The sequence below is a fragment of the Spinacia oleracea genome, chromosome 1 (genome assembly GCF_020520425.1).
Source record: "Spinacia oleracea cultivar Varoflay chromosome 1, BTI_SOV_V1, whole genome shotgun sequence".
NCBI lineage: Eukaryota > Viridiplantae > Streptophyta > Magnoliopsida > Caryophyllales > Amaranthaceae > Spinacia > Spinacia oleracea.
In genome coordinates, this window is record NC_079487.1 from 60,350,635 (window position 1) to 60,376,039 (window position 25,405).

General features: G+C 37.0%; 4 protein-coding genes across 4 annotated transcripts; 2 read left to right on the forward strand and 2 right to left on the reverse strand.

Annotated features, from left to right (window-relative positions):
* Positions 1-4,475: 4,475 nt before the first annotated feature.
* On the forward strand, positions 4,476-7,955 carry LOC110800064 (mitochondrial outer membrane protein porin of 34 kDa). Its single transcript, XM_022005348.2, has 6 exons — positions 4,476-4,633; positions 4,746-4,813; positions 5,494-5,604; positions 6,421-6,507; positions 6,601-6,809; positions 7,360-7,955. Exons 1-6 carry the CDS (start codon positions 4,585-4,587, stop codon positions 7,664-7,666), a joined length of 831 nt encoding a protein of 276 aa, XP_021861040.1. The 5' UTR covers positions 4,476-4,584; the 3' UTR covers positions 7,667-7,955.
* Positions 7,956-8,770: 815 nt separating this feature from the next.
* On the reverse strand, positions 8,771-11,209 carry LOC110800065 (hypersensitive-induced reaction 1 protein). The gene is made up of 6 exons (XM_022005350.2): positions 10,898-11,209; positions 10,182-10,379; positions 9,971-10,091; positions 9,797-9,888; positions 9,633-9,729; positions 8,771-9,426 (listed from the first exon to the last, which is right to left on the reverse strand). The coding sequence occupies exons 2-6, from the start codon at positions 10,368-10,370 to the stop codon at positions 9,065-9,067; spliced, it is 861 nt and encodes a 286-aa protein (XP_021861042.1). The 5' UTR covers positions 10,371-10,379; positions 10,898-11,209; the 3' UTR covers positions 8,771-9,064.
* A 2,959-nt stretch (positions 11,210-14,168) lies between these two features.
* On the reverse strand, positions 14,169-18,010 carry LOC110800067 (hypersensitive-induced response protein-like protein 1). Its single transcript, XM_022005352.2, has 6 exons — positions 17,768-18,010; positions 15,530-15,741; positions 15,299-15,419; positions 15,130-15,221; positions 14,945-15,041; positions 14,169-14,857 (listed from the first exon to the last, which is right to left on the reverse strand). The coding sequence occupies exons 2-6, from the start codon at positions 15,716-15,718 to the stop codon at positions 14,484-14,486; spliced, it is 873 nt and encodes a 290-aa protein (XP_021861044.1). The 5' UTR covers positions 15,719-15,741; positions 17,768-18,010; the 3' UTR covers positions 14,169-14,483.
* A 2,440-nt stretch (positions 18,011-20,450) lies between these two features.
* On the forward strand, positions 20,451-22,313 carry LOC110800069 (uncharacterized). Its single transcript, XM_022005354.2, has one exon. The coding sequence runs from the start codon at positions 20,451-20,453 to the stop codon at positions 22,311-22,313; it is 1,863 nt and encodes a 620-aa protein (XP_021861046.2).
* Positions 22,314-25,405: the final 3,092 nt, after the last annotated feature.

Genomic DNA, 25,405 nt, shown 5'->3' on the forward strand with positions numbered 1-25,405 from the left:
ATAACTTATCACATTAATCTTGATTATATTAACCCGATAAACCAATTGTCTCAAAGTTTTAAGGGTCATCCTCCCACATTTTTTTATTTGGTTGAAAGACTTTTAGGACAAGTCATCTCATAGGCATGCATCATTTTCTTTTTCATTGTGGGACAATTAATTCTAACACGCATGTAGATTTTTCTTTTTAACACTCCTCCACAAATCCATATGTTTCAAATAAGCTAATAAGAAACATCATCCCCATGGATCTTTGACTCAAATTAATTGGGAGGAAATGTTGTTGAATCTTTTTGAACTAGTACATTTGTGACTGCACATGGTTAGAGTTAGACGTTCACAAAAAAAATTAATATAGAAATGTACAAATTTTTAATCTACAAATAGACTAGTACATGGTTGCAAATCTTGAGTAGAGATAAAAAAAGAGATAGAATAATTAACACTAATATGTTCATCAATCTTTCTATTATAGCTTTCTTTTTAATTAGATTTTCATTTTTAAACCGCGTTGAAAATATCTTCATATACGAGTAAAATTTCAACACCCACTATACATATACTTCCTCCGTCTTTTAATACTCGCAACGTTTGTTAGTTTCACGCATGCCGATGCACAACTTTGATCATTTATATCTTAAATTCTCTTTATGCAAAAATTGTAAAAAGTTGATATTTTGAAAATACACATTGAGACGAATCTAACAAGATCCCACATGACTATGTTTTATATTATATAAAAAACACTACGAATAGTCAAAGTAGATTATATGAATAGTGGCAAAAGTCCAAACGTTGCGAGTATTAAAAGACGGAGGAAGTATGTTGTGTTAATATTTTGTATGTAGTATTAAAATTTAATACTTATTTTTGAAAGTGGTAAGAAAAACGAAAATAGTGAACCAACACGTATTATACGCCAGTCAATCCATTTATGTTAGACTCGAACTTGTGACCTTGAAGTTACAGGTGAATTCCCTTCTATCTCCACCAACACAAACTTGGTTACTACGAAGTAAATTTTCTAATAACCATCATGTATACTACTTAATACACATTTTGAATACAACTAAAATGTACAAGATACATGATACTTTTTTGTATTGTTTAAAAATCAACCTTTATGAATACAACTTATATTTAATCTGTACAATGCACAAGTTTCTTTACTTAAAATTTTGGCTATATTGTCTGTATAGTATAAGGAGTGATACAATTTTTATGAAACAATAGAAGATAATGCATTTAAAATATGATAAAATTGTTATAAAAATGTTAAACAAATAAATCGACATTAAGGATAATAAGAGGAAACCAGTTTCTATCCTATACGGAGCACGAATTTGTTAATTTAAAAGTTCGGTTATATTAACTATGTTAGATAGGGAAAGACGCATAATATGATGCTTTTGGACTACAATGAAATTGAAATTAGAATGTGGAACAAATAAGGGGGAAAAAATACATAAATAAGGAGGAGAAGTGTAAAGGACTAATATAAATGATGGTTCTACCAAAAACAAATAAATAAATAAAAATGGCATGTGGCATCATGCTATGAAAAACACTAGTATGTTTTAAAATACAGATTTTTCATGAAATAACCCCGAGTTTTGGCGTAATTCACCAAATGCCCCTCGACTTTCAATAATACATTAAGTACCCCTATTTCAATACTTAATACGCCAAATACCCTTATTTCAAAATTTAATACACCAAATGTCCTTAATGACGTCACCAACCCCATAATCAACCAATTAACGTCTAATTAACCCACCTAATCCCTAATTAACACCCCTAATCATCCCACCCATTAACAAACTTAATTAACCCACTAACCCACCCATTTTTTTCTTTTCTCTCTCTCCTTCCTCCTTCCATCAGCTCACCAGCAAACCATGACTACTTTCTTCCATTGAAGCCAAACCAAATTCCATCATATTTAAGCACACAAAAAAGTCAAAGCAATTGAACAAATTTAACGAATTTCATCAATTTAATAAACCCCTTAATTAATTGAATGGATTACAACCCCAAAAAAACGCAAAACAAGCAAATAAAAATTCAAAGCAATTGAACACATATATTTAACAAATTTTATCAATTTAACAAACCCCAAAATCAATTGAACGAATTAAAACCCCAAAGAAATGCAAAACAAGCACCACCCAACTGATAAAATGCAAAAATAAAACACACATATAATAGTCATAAGTTCACAACTGATCACAAAATTGAAGATGAAAACCCAAAACAACATATAATCGCCGTTCGACCTGAGGTTCGGCTTCAGAAAAATCCACACAAGTTCTCCAGTCACAACATTGGATGTGGTGTAAATCGTAGGCGAAGATTTTGAATGAGGGCGATCAGGGATCTGGGAAGGAGGAAGGAACCAACCATGAAGTAAAAGATGCGAGGTATCGGAAGAAAGTTGGTCCTTGTTGGGTGGAGAGAGAAAACAAAAGAGGGGAAAGTTGGTCCTTGTTCAGAGGATGCAAGAGAGAGGAGAGAGGAGAGAGAGTTATTGTTCATCACCATTCCGAGATGAAACACTGACAAGAAGGAGATGAATCGTTGGTAGTGGGTTGGCTGGTTGGCCGGGGTGGCTGCAACGGCTTTCATGGTTACTATGGTTGCTGGTGATAATGAACATAGGAGAAAGGAAGGAGAGATAGATTTAGGGGTTAGTGGGTGGGTTAAGTATATGTTAATTTGGTTAATTAGGGGGTTAGTGGGTTTATTAAGTGTTAATCGGGTTAATCATGATTGATGACGTCATCAAGGGTAGGTGGAGTATTAAGTATTGAAATAGGGGTATTTTATGTATTATTGAAAGTCGAGGGGCATTTGGCGAATTACGCCAAAACTCAGGATATTTCATGAAAAATCCGTTTAAAATATTAGTATATATATAGATGATAGGTAAAGAGTAAAATAAATGATGAATTTTATAGAAATAAAAAGTAAATTTATAGGAGGACACGTGACATCATTGTGTTAAAAAAAAATCATGGTTAAAAATATTAATATATATATATATTATTATTATTATTATTATTATTATTATTATTTTAATCTAAAACATGCCTGTCAAACCTTATTCTCTTCACCTTAAATATTCAGTAACTATAAGTTTTAATGAATAAAAATTATTTAAGTTTAATAAATATAAGTTTTAATCTGTAAAATTCAGTAACTTCAATAAACAACTACAACAACAAAAACAAATCTAATAAAAACAAATTTTTTAATCAGGAATGTAATTTAAATTGAGTAAAATAATTATAGCTCAATAAAAATAAGATCAAAAGAACAATGGCTAATGTTTAGTGTTATCCCGAACAAAATTAGGATAAAATAGATTAGTGGATGCACCATCTGATTCTGTTGCTAGTGGTGGTTATGGATCTAGGAAGTTTAATCCAAAGGAATTGGACATGATGGCATGGTTAATATGGGCAACATCGCACTGCCGTAATGTGCAGTTCTTTGAGAATGTTCAACCAAATATGGTAATGGTGGCAGCGGGTTTTAAGAGGTACGTTGACGACTACAAGTCTTACTTAAAGAAGGTGTTTATGGCGCATGGGTCTGGTAGTAATGTTGTGAGAAATGACGTTGGTAATAGATGGACTTGTCCTACAAATGCATGTGTGAAGGTTAATACTGATGTACATGTACGTCCTGGAGCATGGCATGACAGGCTTGGGTGTAGTGTGTCGAGATGAGGAGGGTAAACTACTAGTCACGACAACAAAGAAGATTCATCATACGACTCCGGAGTTGGCTGAGGCTATGTCAGTGATATGGCTTATAAATTGCAAGACGACTTGGATACGATTGAATTTGGGTCGAGAGCGACTCGATAATTGTGGTAAAAAGGTGAAAAACACACGAGAATGTCTCTCTCCTATGTACCTTGTGTACATTAGAAAAGATAGCTTATTTTCCGATACGTTTTATGTTTCTCAGGTTAGACGGGCATGTAATACGGTAACCCATTTGCTGGCAAGGTGGGATATTAGTAGTAACTCCGAGGTTGTTTTTATTGATTTGTTTTCCAAGATGTTACTACTTTGAATGAAATTGATTTGATCTAATAATATGTCCGTCTATCTTCCTTTGAAAAAATAAAAATAATTTAGTGGATAAATAAACTAAAATAAATGGTCACACATTTATGACTAGAATTTCTTTTCGGTAAAGAAACAACCAAATTTCCACCATAACAATGTCTCAAAAATAATATCGTCACCCTTCCTTTCTTTTTCATCAAGAAATCCAAAATTTAAAATGTAAAAACCATTAAACCTTTCGTGAAAAGAAATTCATAATCTACGGTTAGAAAATAACCCACTACAAAATCTCCTTTCAATGAACGTTCCAGGTTTCCCCTTTAATCTCGCCGCTTCAAAAATAAAAGTAAAAATAAATAAAGTCGAAATTAGATTTTTCTTATATATATATATCACACAAAACCCTCAGCTCATTTCCCATAAATCCTCAAAACCCTCACTCACATTTTCTCTCTCCTCATTCTCCATTTCTATTTCCTCTGAGATTATTTCGTCTCCATTAACAATGGCGAAAGGTCCTGGACTTTACACCGACATTGGAAAGAGAGCTCGAGGTTTGATTTTCTCTCTCTTCTTTTGATTTTTCTGTAATTTTTAAGGTTTCTCAATTTTGAGCTTTTGAATAGTGTGATTTTCGATTGAATTGTTGTTTTTGGAATGAATTAGATCTTCTCTACAAGGATTATCAAACCGATCAGAAGTTCAGCATCACTACTTACTCTCCTACTGGTGTTGTAAGTGTTCTTCATTTTATTTTTCAATTATTGTAGAATTTATTTGATAATTTAGTAATGCGTTCGTTAGATGAGATCGTATATTTTTTTGTTTGTTTCAATTTTAGGTTTGAAATTTGTTATTGTTGACTTTTAGCTATAATTTCATGATTTTGTGATTGTGGTTGAATGTTTAAATAATTTACTGGTATTGCACTATTATTTTAGGCTTCTAGCATACTTGTTGGATTTGCTAGTTTTTTGTTTGATTTGTTAGCTTACAACATCAAAGTATCCAGATATATTTATGCAATTTGTTTGTACTGTAGTTGATTTCCTAGTTTATTTCACTTGAGTTATTCCGGTATGTATCTGCGATACCTTGCATTGTGATTAATTTGCCAGTTCCTTAACACCGAGTTGTTCTGATACGTCTCTGCGATTTACTTGCTTTGTGGTTAGTTTACTACCTACAGTATTGAGTCTAATACATATCTGCGATTAACATGCATTGCGGTTAGTTTATTATTTACAATAACGAGTCCGATATGTTTCTGTAATTTGTAATATGCTTCGTTATGATTATTTTCATAGCTTACAATAGTGGTTCAATAATTGCGGATGCTGCTGTATGTTTCTGTAGAGTGAATTTTAACATTTTATCATTATTTGAAGTTTGATGATATTTGTATTTTATGCAGGCCATTACTTCCAATGGCACGAAGAAAGGTGAACTATTCTTGGGTGATGTTAGTACTCAGGTGAAGAGAAATAATGTCACAGCTGATATTAAAGTGGACACCAACTCCAATGTGAGTTAAAATTAACATAGTTTATAGTTTGATTTGATTCACGTGTTTTTAAGCTGGGATTTCTTGTTTATGAAGTGTGATTAGGTTATTGGTCTTTAATACCTGGGATCACTTACTTATGTTGATTATTATGAACAGTGAGATCATGATAAGTTGTCGTGGTAATAAATTAATTATTCTGTCCGGAACTAGATGTTACATTCCATGATTTAAAGTTACCGTCAAGTCGTCAACATGACTACTAGTCCAAACTGAGGGAGTATCAATTAGAGGCTTCTTCAAAAAATACACTTCTACTCCTATTTGTGTGTTCGGGGCTTTTACAGCTACCAATTTGTCTCAAAGCATGTTCTTATTGCGTTTTTGGATAAAACTATGCGTGTTCCTTTGAGTTTGCTCCAATATTTGAGAATGTCTTTCAATTAAACAGTTACTACAAAGCCTTACATTTAGTATTTGTTGGTTAGAGGGAAGATTTGTTTATTTGAACTGGTTTTTAGCTTTTTGTAATACAAGCTTACTGTACTTGCCTCCTACAAGGGAGAAATAGAGGGAATAAAAAAGAGGAACAGTAATGAAGAGGATCTGGAGTGGAGTCAATGTAGGATAGAGGGTCAATTGTTTGTCGATACTGGTTTTATCTGTGTAATACAACAATCTATACACGAATTCTCTGAACAAGTAAATATCCCCCCCACCCCGCCACACACACACCTCCAAAGGTAAAAAAGAGGCAGTAAAAAGAAGTAATGATAGAGATCAAAATTGATTTCCTGTATGCCTTTGTATCTCGCTCATGTATTGTAAATCTCACAGTTGCTGACCACCATCACTGTTGATGAGCCTGCACCTGGAATGAAAACCATAGTGAGCTTCAGAGTTCCTGACCAGAGGTCTGGCAAGGTAAATGGTTCCATAATTGCGTGGCTGAATTTTATTGCCATTAACAATTTGTTAAAGATTTTAAATGCTAATGTGTTGTTGGCCTCTGGACAGGTTGAGCTTCAATACTTGCATGACTATGTGGGAGTATGCACCAGTGTTGGTTTGACTGCAAACCCGATTGTGAACTTCTCTGGTGTGATTGGGACGAATATGCTAGCTTTGGGGTCTGATGTTTCATTTGATACTAAAACCGGAAATTTCACCAAATACAATGCTGGAGTGAGTTTTTCCAATGCAGATCTGATTGCTTCAGTTACCTTGTGAGTGGTTTCCTTCTATAATTTTTATTATGCAACATCATTAACATATACGAGTATATTTTTGTTCAATTAATGGCTAGTACATTCCCTTTATATTCTTTTATGAAGAAGATTGGTTCATTCCTTTATCCGGTTGTCCTAGCACTTAGCCGAAAATAGGGAATAATCTTTGAACGAGCAAAATGTCGCACCTTCTGTCACATACTGTAGCAATATTATAGTTTGCTATGTTATCGTTGTCCGAGCTTGCCTATAAATAAATAACCCTAATTTAAGATTTGGATAAAATTAACTTGTTTGTTCCATGTTAAAATCCATCAACTTCACAAGAAGAGTTCTTTCTTTTGTTGCATTTGATGGACTAACTTTAGCTGAGAATTTAGAAGAAAAAGATTTGACAGGATGGAAGTGCTTTCTACTGTGTATACTACCAGTGACTTAATTAGTAAATAGTTGTATGTTTTTATCGAGTGTTGGTGAACTTAAATCCTTTTCTGTTTGCTTTTTCTTGGATGATAACAATTGCCTTGGAATCACTTGAACAACACAGGAACGACAAGACTGACAGTCTAAATGCATCCTACTACCACCATGTTAATCCCCTAACCAACACATCTGTTGGTGCGGAGGTGACTCGCATCTTCTCAACCAGTGAAAACACCATCACTCTTGGTGCTCAACACGCAATCGACCCATTAACAAATATGAAGGCACGTTTCAACAACTCTGGCAAGGCTAGTGCACTTATCCAGCACGAGTGGCGCCCCAAGTCAACAATCTCTCTCTCTGCTGAGGTGGACACCAAAGCCATTGAGAAAAGTGCTAAGGTTGGATTGGCATTGGCTCTTAAGCCATGAGCAGTCGTCATACACCCACTGTTCCATGTTCTTTACTTAGCGTTGCTGACACTATTTCAGGTTGGTTAGGTGTATTTTGGTCTGTAAAAAATAATATGAGTTTGACAAACTTGTGTCTACACTTATCAGCTATCCTTAGTTTTGTTAATTTCCCGACCAATTATTGTTAAATGGTTGGCTGGTGACAGTTTTTTGAGTATTAGAGGACAGGTTGAAGTTCAACGGAAGTTAGTTGGATTAGATCATGATCAAATCACAGGATATTTCGATTAAAAAGGCTGTTTTATCATGTTTTTGAGCCCCTTCTACCCCCTAGAGTTTTTTTTGGATCGGAATGCTATATTCTTTTCATCGCGAATTTTTTTTCTGGTTAACTAACTGTTCTGAGTACTAGAGGGATCGTTCTTGGAATCCCTGTTGTGTGGTGTTCTTGTTGGTTATAGATGCTGAATATCTGTGAACATTGATAAGATGATAGAAGTGTTGCGATTTGGATTTTGGTTAGGAATGAAGGGTGGGCTTTCCACAGTTTGAAGTAGGTTGTCAAGGCTAAGGTTTAAACAGGTGCTATCTGGTAACAAAAAGTTCCAAGTCTGTTTTGGTAAGGTGTCAGCTTGATCGGCGTGTGGTGTGCTTGAAACGGCAGCGTAGCGGAAAAGCTCAAACTTAAATACCTGAACATGAGCTGGGAGGAAATCGATTACAGACCGCATGCCTTGAATTGGGGAGTGGCCTCCTATAAATTCATTTATTGTTTTGTGTGCTCGTTAGATAATTTGACGGTCACTTTGTCAACTATTCCGGAGCATTAGGCATGTATTCTCCAGTTTTCTGCAAAACTAACCTTGTGGCTTGTGTGTTTCAAATACTACAATATTCCATTTTTCTTTTGTTCTGCATCTGTATTATCTTTAATTATGTACTTTGCAGTTAATACATCTCCAGTTTTATTAGTGTTCTCTTTGTTCTGATGATCTACGGCCTACGAGTTACAGTTATACATCGAGCATTATACTTCAACTTTATCATGTACTTTGCAGCTGAAACATATCTCAAGTATTACTATAAATTCCAGAAACTCCTTGCTATTCTCTGTTTCCCCAAGTCTTCACTATTCTTTGGCAAAAAGTTTAAAGAATCGTGCACTGTACGGAGTATTCATTCTTAAACAGCTATACACAAGGAGTTGAAGTCACAACAAAAATAATATACACAAATGACATATACAAATACACAATGAAAGGTAATTATCAATAACAAACAAGTGTTTTCACACGAGAATATTGTATTTCAGGAAAGGAGATTGATCAAAGCACCATGTTTCCTTCCAGGACAAAAAGCGGTATCCAACTTTGAAGAGCTAAAGAGCAGCAGCATATTTTTGATGAGTGGTGAAGGTTATGAGTGAGATGATGAAGCTTGAAGAAGTCCATCTCTGATCTGTGTGGCAATGTCACGCACAGCACCAGGGCCGTGTGGGATAAACACAGTTGATGTCTTGGAAGCTGCACCGATATCCTTCATGGTGTCAAAGTATTGTGTGACAAGGATCATGTCCATTACATCCTTAGTACTTGTCCCAGGAACTTTATCCGAGAAGCCAAGTACACTATCTCTAAGACCATCAACAATTGCCTGTCGTTGCCTGGCGATACCCATCCCTGAGAGGTACTTGGATTCTGCCTCTCCTTCAGCTCTTTTAATCTGTAGAATCTTCTCTGCTTCAGCTTTGTCATTTGCTGCTACCCTAAATCTTGAAGCTGACAAAGTTTATACCCTTAATTAGAGTGAGACGTGTAAATGCAATTATGGATCAGTCAAGGAACAATTCAACAAAAATCATATCGTTCTGTCATTTAGTACACTCTCATTCAAATGTCTTTTTTCTTTATTGAAGCCTAAATAATGTACAGAACCCCCTTAATTGCTAATGTTTAAGTCAGATTGACAGAAATGATAGTCTTACCAGCATTGATTTCATTCATAGCCCGCTTTACACGTTCATCAGGTTCGATATCAGTAATGAGCGTTTGAACAATTTCAAATCCGTAGTGGGACATTGCCTGTAAAATTCCTCAGTTTTGAGCGGCAAATTCAGACTCATAGACAGGAGTATATAGATAAACTTACATTGTCGAGTTCATCAGCAACTGCTTTGGCAATTTCATTCTTCTGCTCAAACACATCATCCAGGTTTAGCTTTGGAACACTGGCTCTGATCACTATAAAATCAGAAAAAAGTGAAACGTTTATCAGGTTTTGCAGTCAGAAAGCTGCACTATTCAATAAGATTGTCATATTTACCATCAAATACATAGGCCTGAATTTGAGATTGAGTGTCACTGAGCTTGTAAAATGCATCACTTGCCTTCTCAGCTAGGACACGATATTGAATGGAAGCAATAACATTGACAAACACATTGTCCTGCACATGTCATTCTACACTCATTGTCCAAACTTCAACATAAGTAAGAAAGCTGGCAGCATTAATTTAGTAAGACATATGGAGACAGACCTTGGTCTTGGTCTCACAGCGTACATCTAACTGTTGTACACGAAGACTGAGCTTGCCTGCTATCTGATCGCCGATGAACCAAGGGACACAATGGCACCCTGGCCCTAGCACATCATCAAATTTTCCAAAGTTCCCCTTAATAGCAACAGTGGATTGGTCAACTTGAACACAGCAGAACAGGTTTCCCATCACCCTGGTCTATGTAATTCACCTTACAGTTAGTTACAGCCACAGGAAAAATTCACACCATAAAAGGCGTTATGAGATTATATACAAGAAAAAGAACAACACATTAATTAGATAAGGTCTTCATTATAGTTGAACAGGATTTCGGATTTTGGGTTGCTTAATTGCATTGTATTTCTGGTTTTCTGTTCAAGTACTTGGAAAAGGTTACATATTCATCACAAGACAATTTATGAAAATATACAAAATTTTCTGTAGTTTTAGTCGATTAATCTCTATTTAGATGATTATAGTCGGGTCAAAGCCAGGAATCCTTACAAGTTTAGGACCTACCCCATATGAATTAGGTTGCTCCCTCTCAAACACAGGTGACAATTTAGCCAGTTTTATTATGTCGTGTTACAAAGGATGTTAGCTACTGATTGTATGATCAATATAATCTCCCATCTTTTCTAACCCCAAAAGTCACCAAAAATCAAAACTTAAAACAAGATCATAACATTTACAAACATATTGACAGTAATTCTTACAGATAAAAGGAGGGAGGTAGATGTACAAACGTGGTGGCAGTGCCGGTGTTGAAGACAATCCGTTGGCGAAAATGGTGTAGCACCCAAGAATCACAAAGATGGTAAGCAGAGTCATTTCCCTTTTTATAATGGTAAGGTGGTAACTGCCTTTCTCAGCAAGTTCTGATCGTTTGACTTTCAACCTGTTTCCTACAAGAATTTGCCTGCCTTAACACTTAACAAAGTTATAATTACCCAGTTTATCTGATTTTTTAGATGAGACTGTTCTTTAAAATAGAATAAAATAGGTTAGGTTACGTTCCGTTCTGTTCAAATACTTGTAAAATGCATGTGTTAAAAGTTATGCTCAAAATTAGTGGGACTAGGTCGTTTATTTTAGGATTATGAACATTACTAATGGGTAGTAATGAGGTAGTGCGTTATTCCACATTCTAGCAATTTAGTATGTTAATTAGCCTATAATTTAAGGATCTATTCTGTTCATTTCAGACAAAATAAGTTCAGATAATATAAGTTCAGCAAAAATAATTTTTTCAGACATATTCACACACAAATAAGTTTATTTCAGACAAAATAAGTTTTATTCAGATAAAATAAGTTCAGTTAAGCTTAGATAATATAAATTCAGTCAAAATAAGTCCAATAGAACAGAGCCTTAAAGATTTTTGGTGTAACTTCATTAATTGGATTGAATGAAATAGTAGTAGAATTTCGTTAATTACATTCATCCCCCTCTTTCATCTCTATTCTAATTTCAACACGGTATCAAGAACCGATGATCTTTGTGAGACCTGATTTATTTTTCACCTTGGTGTTATCTCTTTCTTTCAACGACGTCCAATACCTTTCACTTTCTATACCCACATTCATAAAAGGAGAGAATTATAACACATGGGCTATCAAAATAAAATCATATTTGAAAGCTATGAGTTTGTGGGAAGCAACTAAGGGGATGACTCAACCCCTCTTCAAGAAAATTCAACTGTATCCCAAATAAAAAAGCACGACGAAGAAGCGGCAAAGAAAGCAAAAGCACTTTCATGTATTCATTCGGCTGTGTCGGACGAAATCTTACAAGTATCATGACTTGTGAGACACCAAATGAGGCATATGATAGGCTAAACGAAGAGTTTGAGGGCAATGTTCAAACAAAGTTGATGCAAGTTTTGAACCTGAAACGAGAAGTTGATATGCAAAGGATGAAGAAGAGCAAAACCATTAAAGTGTAAGTACACTTCTGACCACTGTTAATCAAATTAGATTACTTGGTGAAACATTTTCCAACGAGAGAGTGGTTGATAAGGTTTTAGTGAGTGTTCTTAAAAAATATGAGCCAACATTTCCTCACTTGAAGATTCTCAGGACTTCTAAAATATAACCGTAACCGAGTTAGTCAATGATCTTAATGCTGTAGACCAAAGGAGATCAATGAGGGAAGAAGAAAATGGAATGGAAGAAGCCTTATTGGTCAAATCTTCGTACCATTAAGGGAAAGGAAAACCCCAAATGTAACCATTGTCATATGGTTGGTCATGATTGTTGCCCGCATAAGGGAAAGCCAAAATGTTTCAAGTGTCAAACATTTGGGCATTTGGCAAGGAATTGCAGGCTTTAATACGTCGAGGAAACATCTATGGCATAAGTGGTCGTAGAAGAAATTTTGTTTTAGAAGATGGGTGATAATGTGCGCTGAAGAAGTGCGCTAAATCAGAGGTTGGTGATAACGTGCATCGACAACAGTGATATGATGTTAGAAGTGTATCACGAAGGAAGAGACGTGCTCCATTTATTTTAATTATGAAACTTTGAAGCAAAGGGGTATATTAAAGGCAGTGCTTCAAAATATGGTTACGTAATTTTAGTCAATATAGTTTTGGTTTTACAAACTAATTTAAATTAATAATTATTTAATCATGTATTTTAGTTAATGCTCCAAAATTAGTGGCACGTGGGTCAAGTAAGTTAGTGCAGTTTAGGATTTGTTTGATTATGATAAGTTAGTTTTGTTAGTGGAGTTAAATGTGAGATCATTTTTACCCACATTGCTTGTCAATTGCTTTCTTATTACAAATTAGTTTCATATATAAGCCTATATATATGGGTCTAGTATTTTTATTTTGAGTTAATCAAGCAATCAGTTAAGTACTTTATGGTTTCTACTCCACCTCCTTTGTTTATCTTTTAATCTCAACATGGTATCAGAGCCGGGTTAAATCCCTTAAAGAGAGAGAGAAAGAGAGTGAAAAATAATTAAGCTATTGCAGGGCATCTTCTATTTTGTGAGTGAAAAAATGAATGGGCAAACCACCATGGCATGAGTGGTTGAAAAAAAGAAAAATATTGATGATGATGATTATGTGCATAGTGACGAGAACTCCTTCATAAGTTCGTGCAGAGAGAGGTGCTCCGAAAATATATTGTTGGTGATAATGTGCGTCAACAAATTGTGTAAGTGATGTACATCACAAATGGAAGTGTCGGCAAGATGTTACGAAAATTGACGAAAAGTGCGTCACAAATAGAAGAGTAATCATTCATAATTTCTACTAATTAAGAAGCAAGAGGGTGTGTTAAAAGTTATACTCAAAATTATTGTGTTAGTGGTCCTTAATTTTAGGATCATGAATATTATCAGTGGACAGTAATGAGTTAGTGGGTTATTCGGTATTCCACATTCTAGCAATATAATATGTTTATGGTCTTATAAGAGGTTTTTGATATAACTTCATTAACTGAATTGAATAAAATAGTAATATAATTTTGTTACATTCTTTCACCTTTAGCATTTCAATTCTAGTTTCTACAAAATGGGCCTCAAGAATACCAACAAAGTGGGTGCATCCTGCATCAACAATTACGGACAACGAAATCCCTAGACAATACTGCTAGCTCTAATATTCTCTCTCGTAGAATAAGCCCTGATGATCAGATAAATCAGCAGCATGATCATCATCTCAATCTTCGATAGCAGCTCAGACTTTGAGTGATAATTCATGCAAGAGAACAACATATCAAGTACGTAGTATAAAAAGGTAGACGACATCAGTTAATTGGATGGAATATACAATGTTACATCTTATTTTGGTTGCGTTAAACAATATTGTTTTGATTCGTATTTCCGTTAAATGGGATTTTTAAGAAGTCGTGTTTGGCATTAACTCATTAAGATGTGATTGTTTTGTTCAGAGTGTCATTATTTCCGTTGCATAATTATACCTCACCTTTCATAAGAGAGTTAACGATAGTAACATCTTTAGAAACTAGTCCAAAATGGCAAAATGCATGCATTGGTATATACAAAGTTACAACCACATTATACAGTTTTGTTCATAATCATATTGGAGAGGCCACACCAAACTAAACATAAAAAACAACAGTACATAACCACATTTGTACTTGGTTTTTTCCATGATACTACGCTAATAAGCCACTAAAATAATATCATTTCCACACAAGCAACACTGAATTAAATGCAGAAAAACAAGCATAAACCAATTCCAAATTCAAAGAACCAAATAACCATTACTGAACTAAGTGGGTATACTTTGACAATATTTATAGGGGGTTGGTTATCACTTATCAGTTATCAGTGAGATGATGATGATGATGACGCTTGTCCTTGAAGAAGTCCATCTCTGATCTGTGTGGCAACATCACGCACAGCACCAGGGCCATGAGGGATGAATACAGTTGATGATTTGGAAGCTGCACCTATTTCTTTCATTGTGTCGAAGTATTGTGTGACAAGGATCATATCCATAACATCCTTGGCACTTGTCCCAGGAACATTACCTGAGAATCCCAATACACTATCTCTAAGACCATCAACAATTGCTTGTCTCTGCCTAGCAATACCAAGTCCTGATAGGTACTTTGACTCTGCTTCTCCTTCTGCTTTTTTTATCTGTATGATCTTCTCTGCCTCGGCTTTGTCACCTGCTGCCACCCTCAGTCTTGCAGCTGACATAACATACATAATGGCCGGATCAATTAACCTAAATTCTTATGAGGTAACAAAGAGCAGACATTAAAGAATGTACGTCTTACCAGCATTGATTTCATTCATGGCACGCTTCACATGTTCATCAGGTTCAATATCAACAATCAGCGTTTGAACTATCTCAAACCCATAGTGAGACATTGCCTGAAAATAGTTATGACCATAAAATCTCACCAAATATATATATATATATATACAGGAATTTAGACTACATATATATGTATGAACTTACTTTTTCGAGTTCATCAGCAACTGCTTTGGCAATTTCACTCTTCTGCTCAAACACATCATCCACATTGAGCCTTGGAACAGTGCCTCTGATCACTATAAAAACCAGCAAGGATATGAGATATACGAACATAGAAGCTACAACATTTTATTACATTGTCGTTCATATTTACCATCGAAAACATAGGCCTGAATTTGGGAACGAGTGTTGCTGAGCTTGTAAAATGCATCATTTGCCTTCTCAGCAAGGGCACGATATTGAATGGATGCAACAACATTGACAAACACATTGTCCTGCACATTCACAAGCAGGTCACAAAAGAGAAACATAGAAAGATAACATATTAAACTTGTAAACTAATTAACTGACATATTATACAAAGAATATGAGGAAACAGACAGACCTTGGTCTTGGTCTCACAGCGTACATCCAACTGTTGTACACGAAGACTAAGCTTGCCTGCTATCTGCTGACCAATGAACCAGGGGACACAATGGCACCCTGGTTCAAGCACATCATCATATTTCCCAAAGCTCTCCTTAATGGCAACCGTGGACTGGTCAATTTGAACGCAGCATAACAAGTTTCCCATTGTAATAGATTTATGTAATTCTCCTAAAACACAGCAAAATTTCAACTAATTATTAGTCATTCACACAGCAACAAAAATAACATACTACTCCGTAGTAGAATATCTATTTAACGGTAAAACTTAAGACATTTTAACTCGAGAATACTTTCATCAAATTAACACAAGTTTAGCCTAGAATACAACTCAGCTCCACTTCATCACAACTCACAAGCCAATTTTAGCTAATAATATTAATAAAACCCGAAAGTATAAACAAATCTCTCTATCATTCAAGTCATGTCATGATTTTTCAACACTGCTGTACATTATGATGATTAATACGGAGTACTAATTACTCTATCCGCTCCATAATGATGTTACAATTTATAATTTTGACACTATTCACCATTGAAAAGAATGTTATGAATTATTTGCAATACATGAGAGAAAAACATATTCAGTCGGGGTCTTGTTTGATTCGTTTCAATTAATACTTTAATCACATCAAATTTTATAATTTTTTCTAATGTATAATTAAAGATACGGAGGGAATACGTATAATCAACCCATTTTTTCATTACTCCTTACTTTTTTTATACTCTTAGGTGTTGTTTGGTTGACATACAAAAACATGGGAATTTAGAATTCCTATGAATTACAAACTATGTGAGTTGTTTGGTTGACAATATTTTGATGAAATGTGGGAAGTGAAAATTCATGGGAATTTCAACTTCCCACAAAATGGGGGAATTTGATTACCTAGTTCCCTCTAGGTAAGTAGAAATTCCCACATTATTAACCAAACAACTCTAACAAGTTCCCATGAATTTAATTAAGGAACTCATTTCCTATGTATTTGCATTTCATAGAAAATTCTACTTCCTATCTATTACTATATACTAAAAGAGACACCAGGAATGACACGTGTCAATTCCTGGTGCGATTTTTTCCCGCCAAAATCACTTTCCCAAAAAAAGTGTATCTGTTTAATTTTATATTTATTCTACCTTATTTAAAAAAACTATTTATGTATAGAAATAAAATTTAGTTTATAAATTATGCCAATAATATATACGGCGTAATAATAATTATTCTAAATTGTTGATATTTTAGTCAATTTGCTATATTAATAATGAAAAATATATCACTCAATATTTTGGTGAAATTATCATATTAGCATTTAAATATGCATATTATATGAATAAATTTAAACGAGTATGTTAAAAATGTTATAACTATGAAGTAGTTTGTGAGATATTCAGTTAAATATTTTGTGAAAAAAATTACCAAAATCCGTGCGTGCACGGGATTTAATCTAGTTTGAACCAAACGACACCTTAATTTGTTTGGTACATCTAGAAAGTTCTCCCTTTTCCCTGTGTTATTATATTATATACCCCCTCCTTTCGGTCTAAAATAAAAATAAGGAAATAATAGATTTTGTATTTAACTCGTAACGGTCTGTTTGATAGACAATCATAAATGATGTCAATGAGAATTAATTTATACGTAAATTTGTAAGGAAAATCAATATGCATTCCCATGATAATGCAAATTAATTCAAAAATAGCTATTTTTTCTTCATAAATTTTCATGATCATCCATTACCGTTTGGGTAGTGGTATTAGGTGAACATTCGAATTTATGAAGAAAAACAACAAGTTTAAGATAAAGTTTCATTACCATTAACATTACGATGTTATTTTTCTTGTTAGATTATTACCATTTATATCATTTATTACCGGCTACCAAATGAGTAATAAGCACCTAAGTAAACCTATCAACATTAAAGTGGTACTAATTTTTTTATTTATGACAAAATTACACGTCCATCATATACAGACTTGTGGGGTTCGCCCTCATCACCTATAAGTATAAATGTATAATTATTTATGAGAAGATAAATTAATACGAAATTTATCTTCTTCTTATCCATGTCACAAAAAGTAGGAAGAATATCATAAGAAATTACAAACATACAATTAATATACCGTACTTATTAATCAAAATTAGAAGATAATAATAAGAATAAAACAAAAAAACATGAAATAATGAGATAAAAGTTCTTACAGATTGAGGAAGAGGAGAGAGAAAGACGAAGGAAGGTGTTGACAATAAGCTGAAGATAGTGCTTAATGGCGAAAATGGGGTAGCACCAAGAAATCGCAAAGATATTCAGCAGACTTTATTTCCCTTTTATATTGCGTGCTGAGTCGGAACTTAATTAGCACCTTAGTGACTTTCTCAACAAGTATTTTTTATTTATTTTTATTTAGTTTTAATTTTTAATTTTCAAGTCAATGCAATTATTTTTTGGTAAATATTTCTATTTGGGTTAGTATCGTCTTATACAAGTTGTTAATATTTTTCTATATTTGTTTATGTACTTGTTATTGCAGTCACTCGTCAATTTCCAGCGAAAATTCAAGGAAACTGCGATTAATTTACTTGCAAGAACGAGTTATTGTTTGAAAATTTGAAATAACTAGTTGTTGAACCGTGCGCGCTACAAGATATAAAAAATTATCTTCCAAAATGCTATATAAATCACGAGCCTAATTACTCTATGGGAATAGTTAAAACATGAATATAGTAGATGATAAAAGGATGATTAATTACTGGAAGGCTTTTGAATGGCTACAATAAAAATGTAGCCATTGTAGTTGCTTTCAATCTCAACCCTTTAATTCTTTGAGACTAATCTTATCCATCCGATTGTTTGACTATAATTCTTTTTAAAATTACAATTAAATAAAATGTATTTTAGTATTTTAAATGAGGAATTAACTGTTTCTCATTAGGGAAAAAAAAAAAGGGAAAAACCGCTGAGGAAACTACTGGTCTATTACTATACTCCTGCAGTCCTGCATAAATTTAATTCTATACTATTTGTGAAATTGGTTTTTCACTTCTTCCAATAATTTCAAAATAGGCAAATCTAGCTACTCCGTTTAAAATCCGAATTTTAAATCGCACTAGTATGACAAATCAATTCGAAGCAGATATATAACAAGGATGCATGGAAGAAACCAAATTTTTGCATATTAATTTTATTTTTATAACTGTTTTGTTGTAAAGATATTTTAATTGTCAAAGTGAATCTAATGGATGGTCCTGATTTAATATAGAAATTTAACGGTTCTGATCAAAAAGTTACAATGGCTACAAAATCATTGTAGGCATTGTAAAACTATCCTTAATTACTTAATGTAGATTAAATAGAATTCCTTAATACATGTTCCGTAAGTCATAACTCATAAGTGACACATCTGCATCTGGTCATCATGGCCATAAAAGAGACTCTACAGCAAACAAGCAGCCAGCTAGAGCTGCATTGAACCCTGTATAAAAAGAAATTAAATAGGTTATAAATGAAAAGTAGAAACCTCTAATGTTTACTAAAATAAGCCAAGAAAAAAATGCTGCAAAAGAAGCAAACATAATCTGGCATCTTTAAGACTTTAAATCGCAGAAAGAACATTCCAACATAACATTACTGTATAACTTTGTAACACCCAGATGATAATTAAAGGGTTGCTTAAAGGGATTTGATGGTAGTACGGTACTGCTGCTACCAACAAAGTGCACCTTCATGCGATCGAGGAGTGGGCAAGGGTGGTAAAATTTTCAAAAGCTTAGTACCATCGGCATTCATCAGTAAACACCATAATTACAAAAGCCAAAGGACTGGCTAAGTGGCTAATTCCAAGACTACATTTGAGTAGAAATAACCAAACATTGACTGGGGCGGCGGCCTCATACTCATACTCTTTTCCATACTGTCATAATATCAAAGAAAATTACAAAATTAACACACTTGAAACAAACATAAATTACTGACCAACCAGAAAGGTATGGAAAAAAGTTCAAAGTTCAAAGCCTAACCTCAGAACGGAGATATGGAACCGAGACAGCCGTAAAAACAAATCCTGCAACAATGTAATACGAGGGAGGTCTACCCTTGCTATGTGCTGGAATGAGTCTCCTGTGAGTACCAAGTTTGATGTTGAATGTGTGCATTGCCGATCGAATCACGTAGTACCTTGATTTCAGCCTTATCTCCCGTATATTTCTGGGATATAAGGTAACTGAAACCTATACGCTCTCTGTACGGGGTCATATCCAGATCAAGGACAGAAGAGCAGACCTGACTTAAAAGGTCAGCTCTACTCTTGAGGGACTAGTTGTACGGGATCATATCCAGAGAGGACAGAACATCAATAACAGAGCAAACCCTGACACCCAGGGCACACCCAAGTCAAAGAAAGACTCTAAACCCCAAGCCAAGTATATGCAGCCCAGGCAGATCAAACCTCCCCAGATCACGTGTAAAGACACAGAGCAGAGCTAGGCAAAGCTGCATCAGTCCAAGAAGGGACCTGCAGGCTAAACGACAACGACAAGGAATAAAGTACATCGCCGTCATACACGTGGCGGCATCTAAGTAGGCCAAAGTACAGAATAGTACGCCTATAAATAGCACCCACATCATTCATGATGGGACACATTCTTACACACGGTACTTGCTCCACCTTCTCTCTATATCCCCTCTCTAAAGACTTCTTATCTATTTGCTGACTTAGGCATCGGAGGGGGTTTCCTCGGTTAAACCCCCGAGGTTAGCTCACGTTTGCTCTGCTTGACAGGGCCAAGGCACTCCGGAACGTCCTCCCAGTTCCACACTCGGAACAAGTGGCGCTAGAAGGAGGGGACTTCCCAGACCTTGCTTCTAAAAGACCTACCCTCTCACAAAATGACTGAGTCAAGCGAACCGATAATCCAGCAGATAGAACCACCCACCTCAAGAAACAACCAGAGAACCACAAACGTACCTTTGTTCGGCATGCCTCAGAGTCTTGGTCCGCCAAGAGAGACACCACAACCCAGAGCTATGGCAACCCCTAGCCAGGGCCAGGGCATCCCAGTTCCAACCAGTGCCTCACTAGCACGGTTGGGGGCACAGTTCTCACCCGACCAGATGCGCACAGCCATAGAAGTCCTGACCTTCCTTACTCAGACAACACCACAAGCCCAGGTCATGAGGACAGCCCCAGAGGTTGAGGTTGAGCAGAGGAGAAAGCGTCCCAGACCCCAAAACAGTCCGAACGTCTGGAGGAGGAATCTGCAGCAGGAGATGGAAGGGGCTGACAGCCAAGAATATGAGGCAGAAAGTATCACGCCTAGCAGAGCTCAACCCAGAGCAAGGACCGAACAAGCACCCAGCCAGAGGCACCACTCCGGGTCAGGTATGCCAAATCCCACCCGAGCAATAGTTAAACCTGATAATTCCCCCTTCTGTGATGAGATACTCTCGGAAAAAATGGAAAAGATAAAAATGCCCACCTGCAAATATTCCGGAAAGTCAGACCCAACGAATCACCTCTCTGCCTTTGGAGGACACATGATGCTATATACCAACACAGACTCTATGTGGTGTAAGGTCTTCCCTTCCACTCTGGAGGGGATAGCACAGAGCTGGTTCGGTAAAATACCCAAGGGCACCATAACCTCTTTCCGGCAGTTAGCCATCTTGTTTCGCACCCAATATGTGGCAAACATTGCCAGAGAAAGGATGACAGGGGAGCTGATGTCAGTCATCCAAGGACCTCAGGAATCTCTGAGGGAGTACATATCCAGATTCAATATGGAGGCATCGAATATACCCAAGTTACAGCAAGAGGTAGCAGTCCTGGCTATGATGACTGGTCTGCGGGATGGAGAATTCAAGAGCTATCTGGGCAGAAAGTCATTCACAACCCTGGCAGAGGTACTGGGGAAGGCAAATGAATTTATAAAAAGTGAAGAGATTGGCAGAGCAACCTCACGACGATATGTGGCAAGTGGGAACAATTACGGTAGTCAGAGCAAAAAAGAGCCGTACAAAAAAGAATACCCAGACAAAAGAGAAAATCAGCAGCCCAGAAAAGATTGGCACGGGCAGGTCAGAGGAAGAGGTAGTGAGTTCAAAACTGAAAAGCGAGGCAAATTCAACGAATACACTCCTCTGGTTGCATCCAGAACCCAGATTTTTGCTATCAGCAAGGAGGATGAGAAATGGCAGAGACCACCGAAAATGTACAACAAATACAGGGACACGAAGAAGTACTGTGATTTTCACAAGGATCATGGTCATCTCACAGAGGAATGCACTCACCTGAAAGATAACATTGAGGACCTGATCCGAAGGGGGTACCTAACACAATTTAAGGCAAAGAGCTCATATAGCAGGACCTACGAAAACAGGGATGATGAGGGTCGATTTGATAACAGAAAGACAGAGCAAAAGCAGAACCACCCAGCAGATCAGAAGAGGTCAAATGATATACTGGTCATAACAGGAGGACCAGTTTACGCTAGTACTACAGCCAGCGGTGCTAAGGCCAGTGTGAGCGAATTTAAACACCAGGTTAATTACCATAACTCAGGAAAATGGCCTGCCCCTCCAAAAATCCCACAGTGCACCTTTACAGAAGATGATTGTAAGGGCATAATTTATCCCCATGATGACCCAATGGTGTTAGCTCTGGATGTGGCTAACAGAAAAATCCATCGAATCCTGATAGACGGAGGAAGCTCTGCAAACATTCTATTCTGGCCAGCTTTCCAAGAGCTGTAGATTGAAGAAAAGCACGTAAAACCAGTTAGCTACCTAGTAATTGGTTTCACAGGGGCAACGGTGATACCAGAAGGAATAGTCAGCTTACCTGTCCAAATTGGGCAGGGGAAAGATATCAAGGATGTCATGGTTGATTTCATGATAGTGAAAGTACCCGCCGCATACAACGCCATTCTGGGCAGACCATTTATCCATGATGCAGGAGCAGTGGTGTCTACTTATCACCTCACCATGATGTACACAACGAATGATAACAGATCAGCTAAGGTCAAGGGAAACCAAGAGCAGGCTAAGAGATGCTACCACACAGCCCTGAAACAGCCACCTAGACCCCCACCCCTGGCAGAGGCAGACATTCACTTGTCCAGAAAGAGAAAGAGAGCAGAGCGTAAAAAAGACGCACTACTGGACATGGAGAATTTTGAGCATCGTGAAGAAGGACTGTTAAAACCAGCCCCAGCAGAAGAAACAGAGGAGATAGAGCTGGAAGAAGGAGTAGAGGACAGAACAGTCCGAATTGGCACAGATATAGACCTTTCCCTGAGGGTAAATATCATCGATCTGTTGCGAGAGCACGCGGATATATTTGCCTTCTCTGCCGACGAAATGCCAGGGATTGATCCCAACGTCATGGTCCACAGGTTGAATGTTAACAGAGAAGTCAGACCGGTAAAACAGAAGAAGAGAACTTTTTCGACAGAGAAGAATGTAGCCATCCAGGAAGAGATCAGCAAACTGTTAGCAGCCAAATTCATAGAAGAGTGTGACTACCCAGAATGGTTGGCTAATGTCGTGATGGTAAAGAAAGCAAATGGTCAATGGAGGATGTGCGTAGACTTTTCAGACCTAAACAGGGCTTGTCCGAAGGATTGTTACCCGCTGCCCAGGATAGATCAACTGGTGGATTCCACCAGCGGGCATGCCCTGCTGAGTTTCATGGATGCCTTTTCGGGCTATCACCAGATCAGTTTGTTAGAATCAGACCGGAAAAAAGCCGCCTTCATTACAGACGCTGGAGTTTACAACTACAGGGCTATGCCGTTTGGTCTAAAGAATGCAGGGGCCACATACCAGAAAATGGTAGACAAAATATTCGCAGGACAAAAAGGCCGAAACGTGGAGGTGTATGTAGATGACTCCATAGTCAAGAGCAAAAAGGAGGGTGATCATATTAAGGATCTGAAGGAAACTTTTGCAACATTGAGGCAATTTGGCATGAAGTTAAACCCAAAAAAATGCGTGTTCGGTGTTAAGTCCGGAAAATTTTTGGGGTTCCTGGTCAGTGAAAGAGGAATTGATGCCAATCCAGAAAAAGTAGAGGCCATACTCAACCTACCAGAACCAAGAAACATACGAGACATCCAGAGGTTGACTGGGAAAATGGCAGCACTCACCAGGTTCATCAGCAAGTCCGCGGACAAGTCTCTCCCCTTTTTCCAGGTGCTAAAGGGAAACAAAACATTTAAATGGGGAGAAGAGCAAGAGAAAGCATTCAAGGAGGTGAAGAACCACTTGAAAAGCCTCCCAACCATAGCCAGACCAGAAGTGGGGGACATATTACAGCTATACATCTCTGCCTCCAAGAAAACTGTAGCAGCAGCTCTGGTAGTCGAGAAGGATAAAATCCAGCAGCCAGTCTACTTTGTCAGCCACATCCTCAACCCAGCAGAACAGAGGTACCCCCTGATTGAAAAAATGGCCTTCGCCATCATGATAGCTGCCAGGAAATTGAAACCATACTTTGGCGCACATAAAGTGCAAGTGTTAACTAATCAACCTTTAGAGAAGTCATTGCAAAGGTTAGATACCTCTGGTAGACTCCTGAAATGGGCAGTGGAACTCTCAGAATATGACATCGAGTACAAACCCAGAACCGCCATAAAAGCACAGGCACTGGCAGATTTCATAGCAGAGGCATCATACGAGGAGGAGGAAGAGCCATTGGGGACTTGGCAGATCTCAGTAGACGGCTCCGCTGCAGTCACAGGGTCGGGTGCAGGTATCATAATGGTGTCACCAGAAGGCAGCGTTTTCGAATATGCTATAAAATTCAAATTCAAAGCTTCAAATAACGAAGCAGAGTATGAGGCGGCAATCGCAGGAATCCAGATGTGCAAAGCAGCAGATGCTAAGAAAATAGTGCTCAAAACCGATTCACAGCTGGTGGCCAGCCAATATAGAGGTGAATATGAAGCCAGAGAACCATCTATGCAGAGGTACTTGGCCTTGATGAGAGAAGCAGTAGCCCAGCTAGAAAGCTTTGAGATTCAACTGGTTCCCAGGGCAGAGAACAGTCAAGCAGACGCCCTATCCAAATTAGCAAGTTCGACGCTACAGGACTTGGAAAGAACAGTGATGGTAGAGGTCCAGGAAGAAAAGAGCATTGATAAAAAGCCTGCAGTCAACTTCATTGACACTGAGCCACAGTGGTATGACAGTATAGTCTCATACAAGCTGGGAAGGGGCCTTCCCACAGCAGAGCAAGAGCAGAAAAAAGTAAAACGAAACGAGCATTGGTTCGTCATTTACCAGGGTAAATTGTACAAGAAATCCTTTTCGTTGCCTCTGCTGAGGTGTATATCAACAGAGGAGTCACAACGAGTCATTGAGGAAATACACGAGGGAATATGTGGAAACCACATAGGTGGCAGGACATTAGCCTTGAAAGCTCTCAGAGCGGGATATTATTGGCCAACCATGGTAAGTGATTCTCAAGCATATGTTAAAAAGTGCGACAAGTGCCAGAAATTCGCCCCAGTGATCAACCAACCCTCTAATGACTTACAGCCAATCATCAAACCCATACCATTCGCCCAGTGGGGAATGGATATTCTAGGACCATTCACAGCAGCAAGCGGGGGAAGAAAATTTCTGATCGTAGCAGTTGACTATTTTACTAAGTGGATTGAGGCAGAGCCCACTAAAAGCATAACAGCCAAGCGGATGAAGGATTTCATCTGGAAGAACATTGTGACAAGGTTCGGCATCCCAGAAAGTTTAGTCTTCGATCATGGAACACAGTTCGACTGCACTCCTATAAAGGATTACTGCGCTGAACTAAGAATAAAATTCGCATACGCATCTGTATGCCA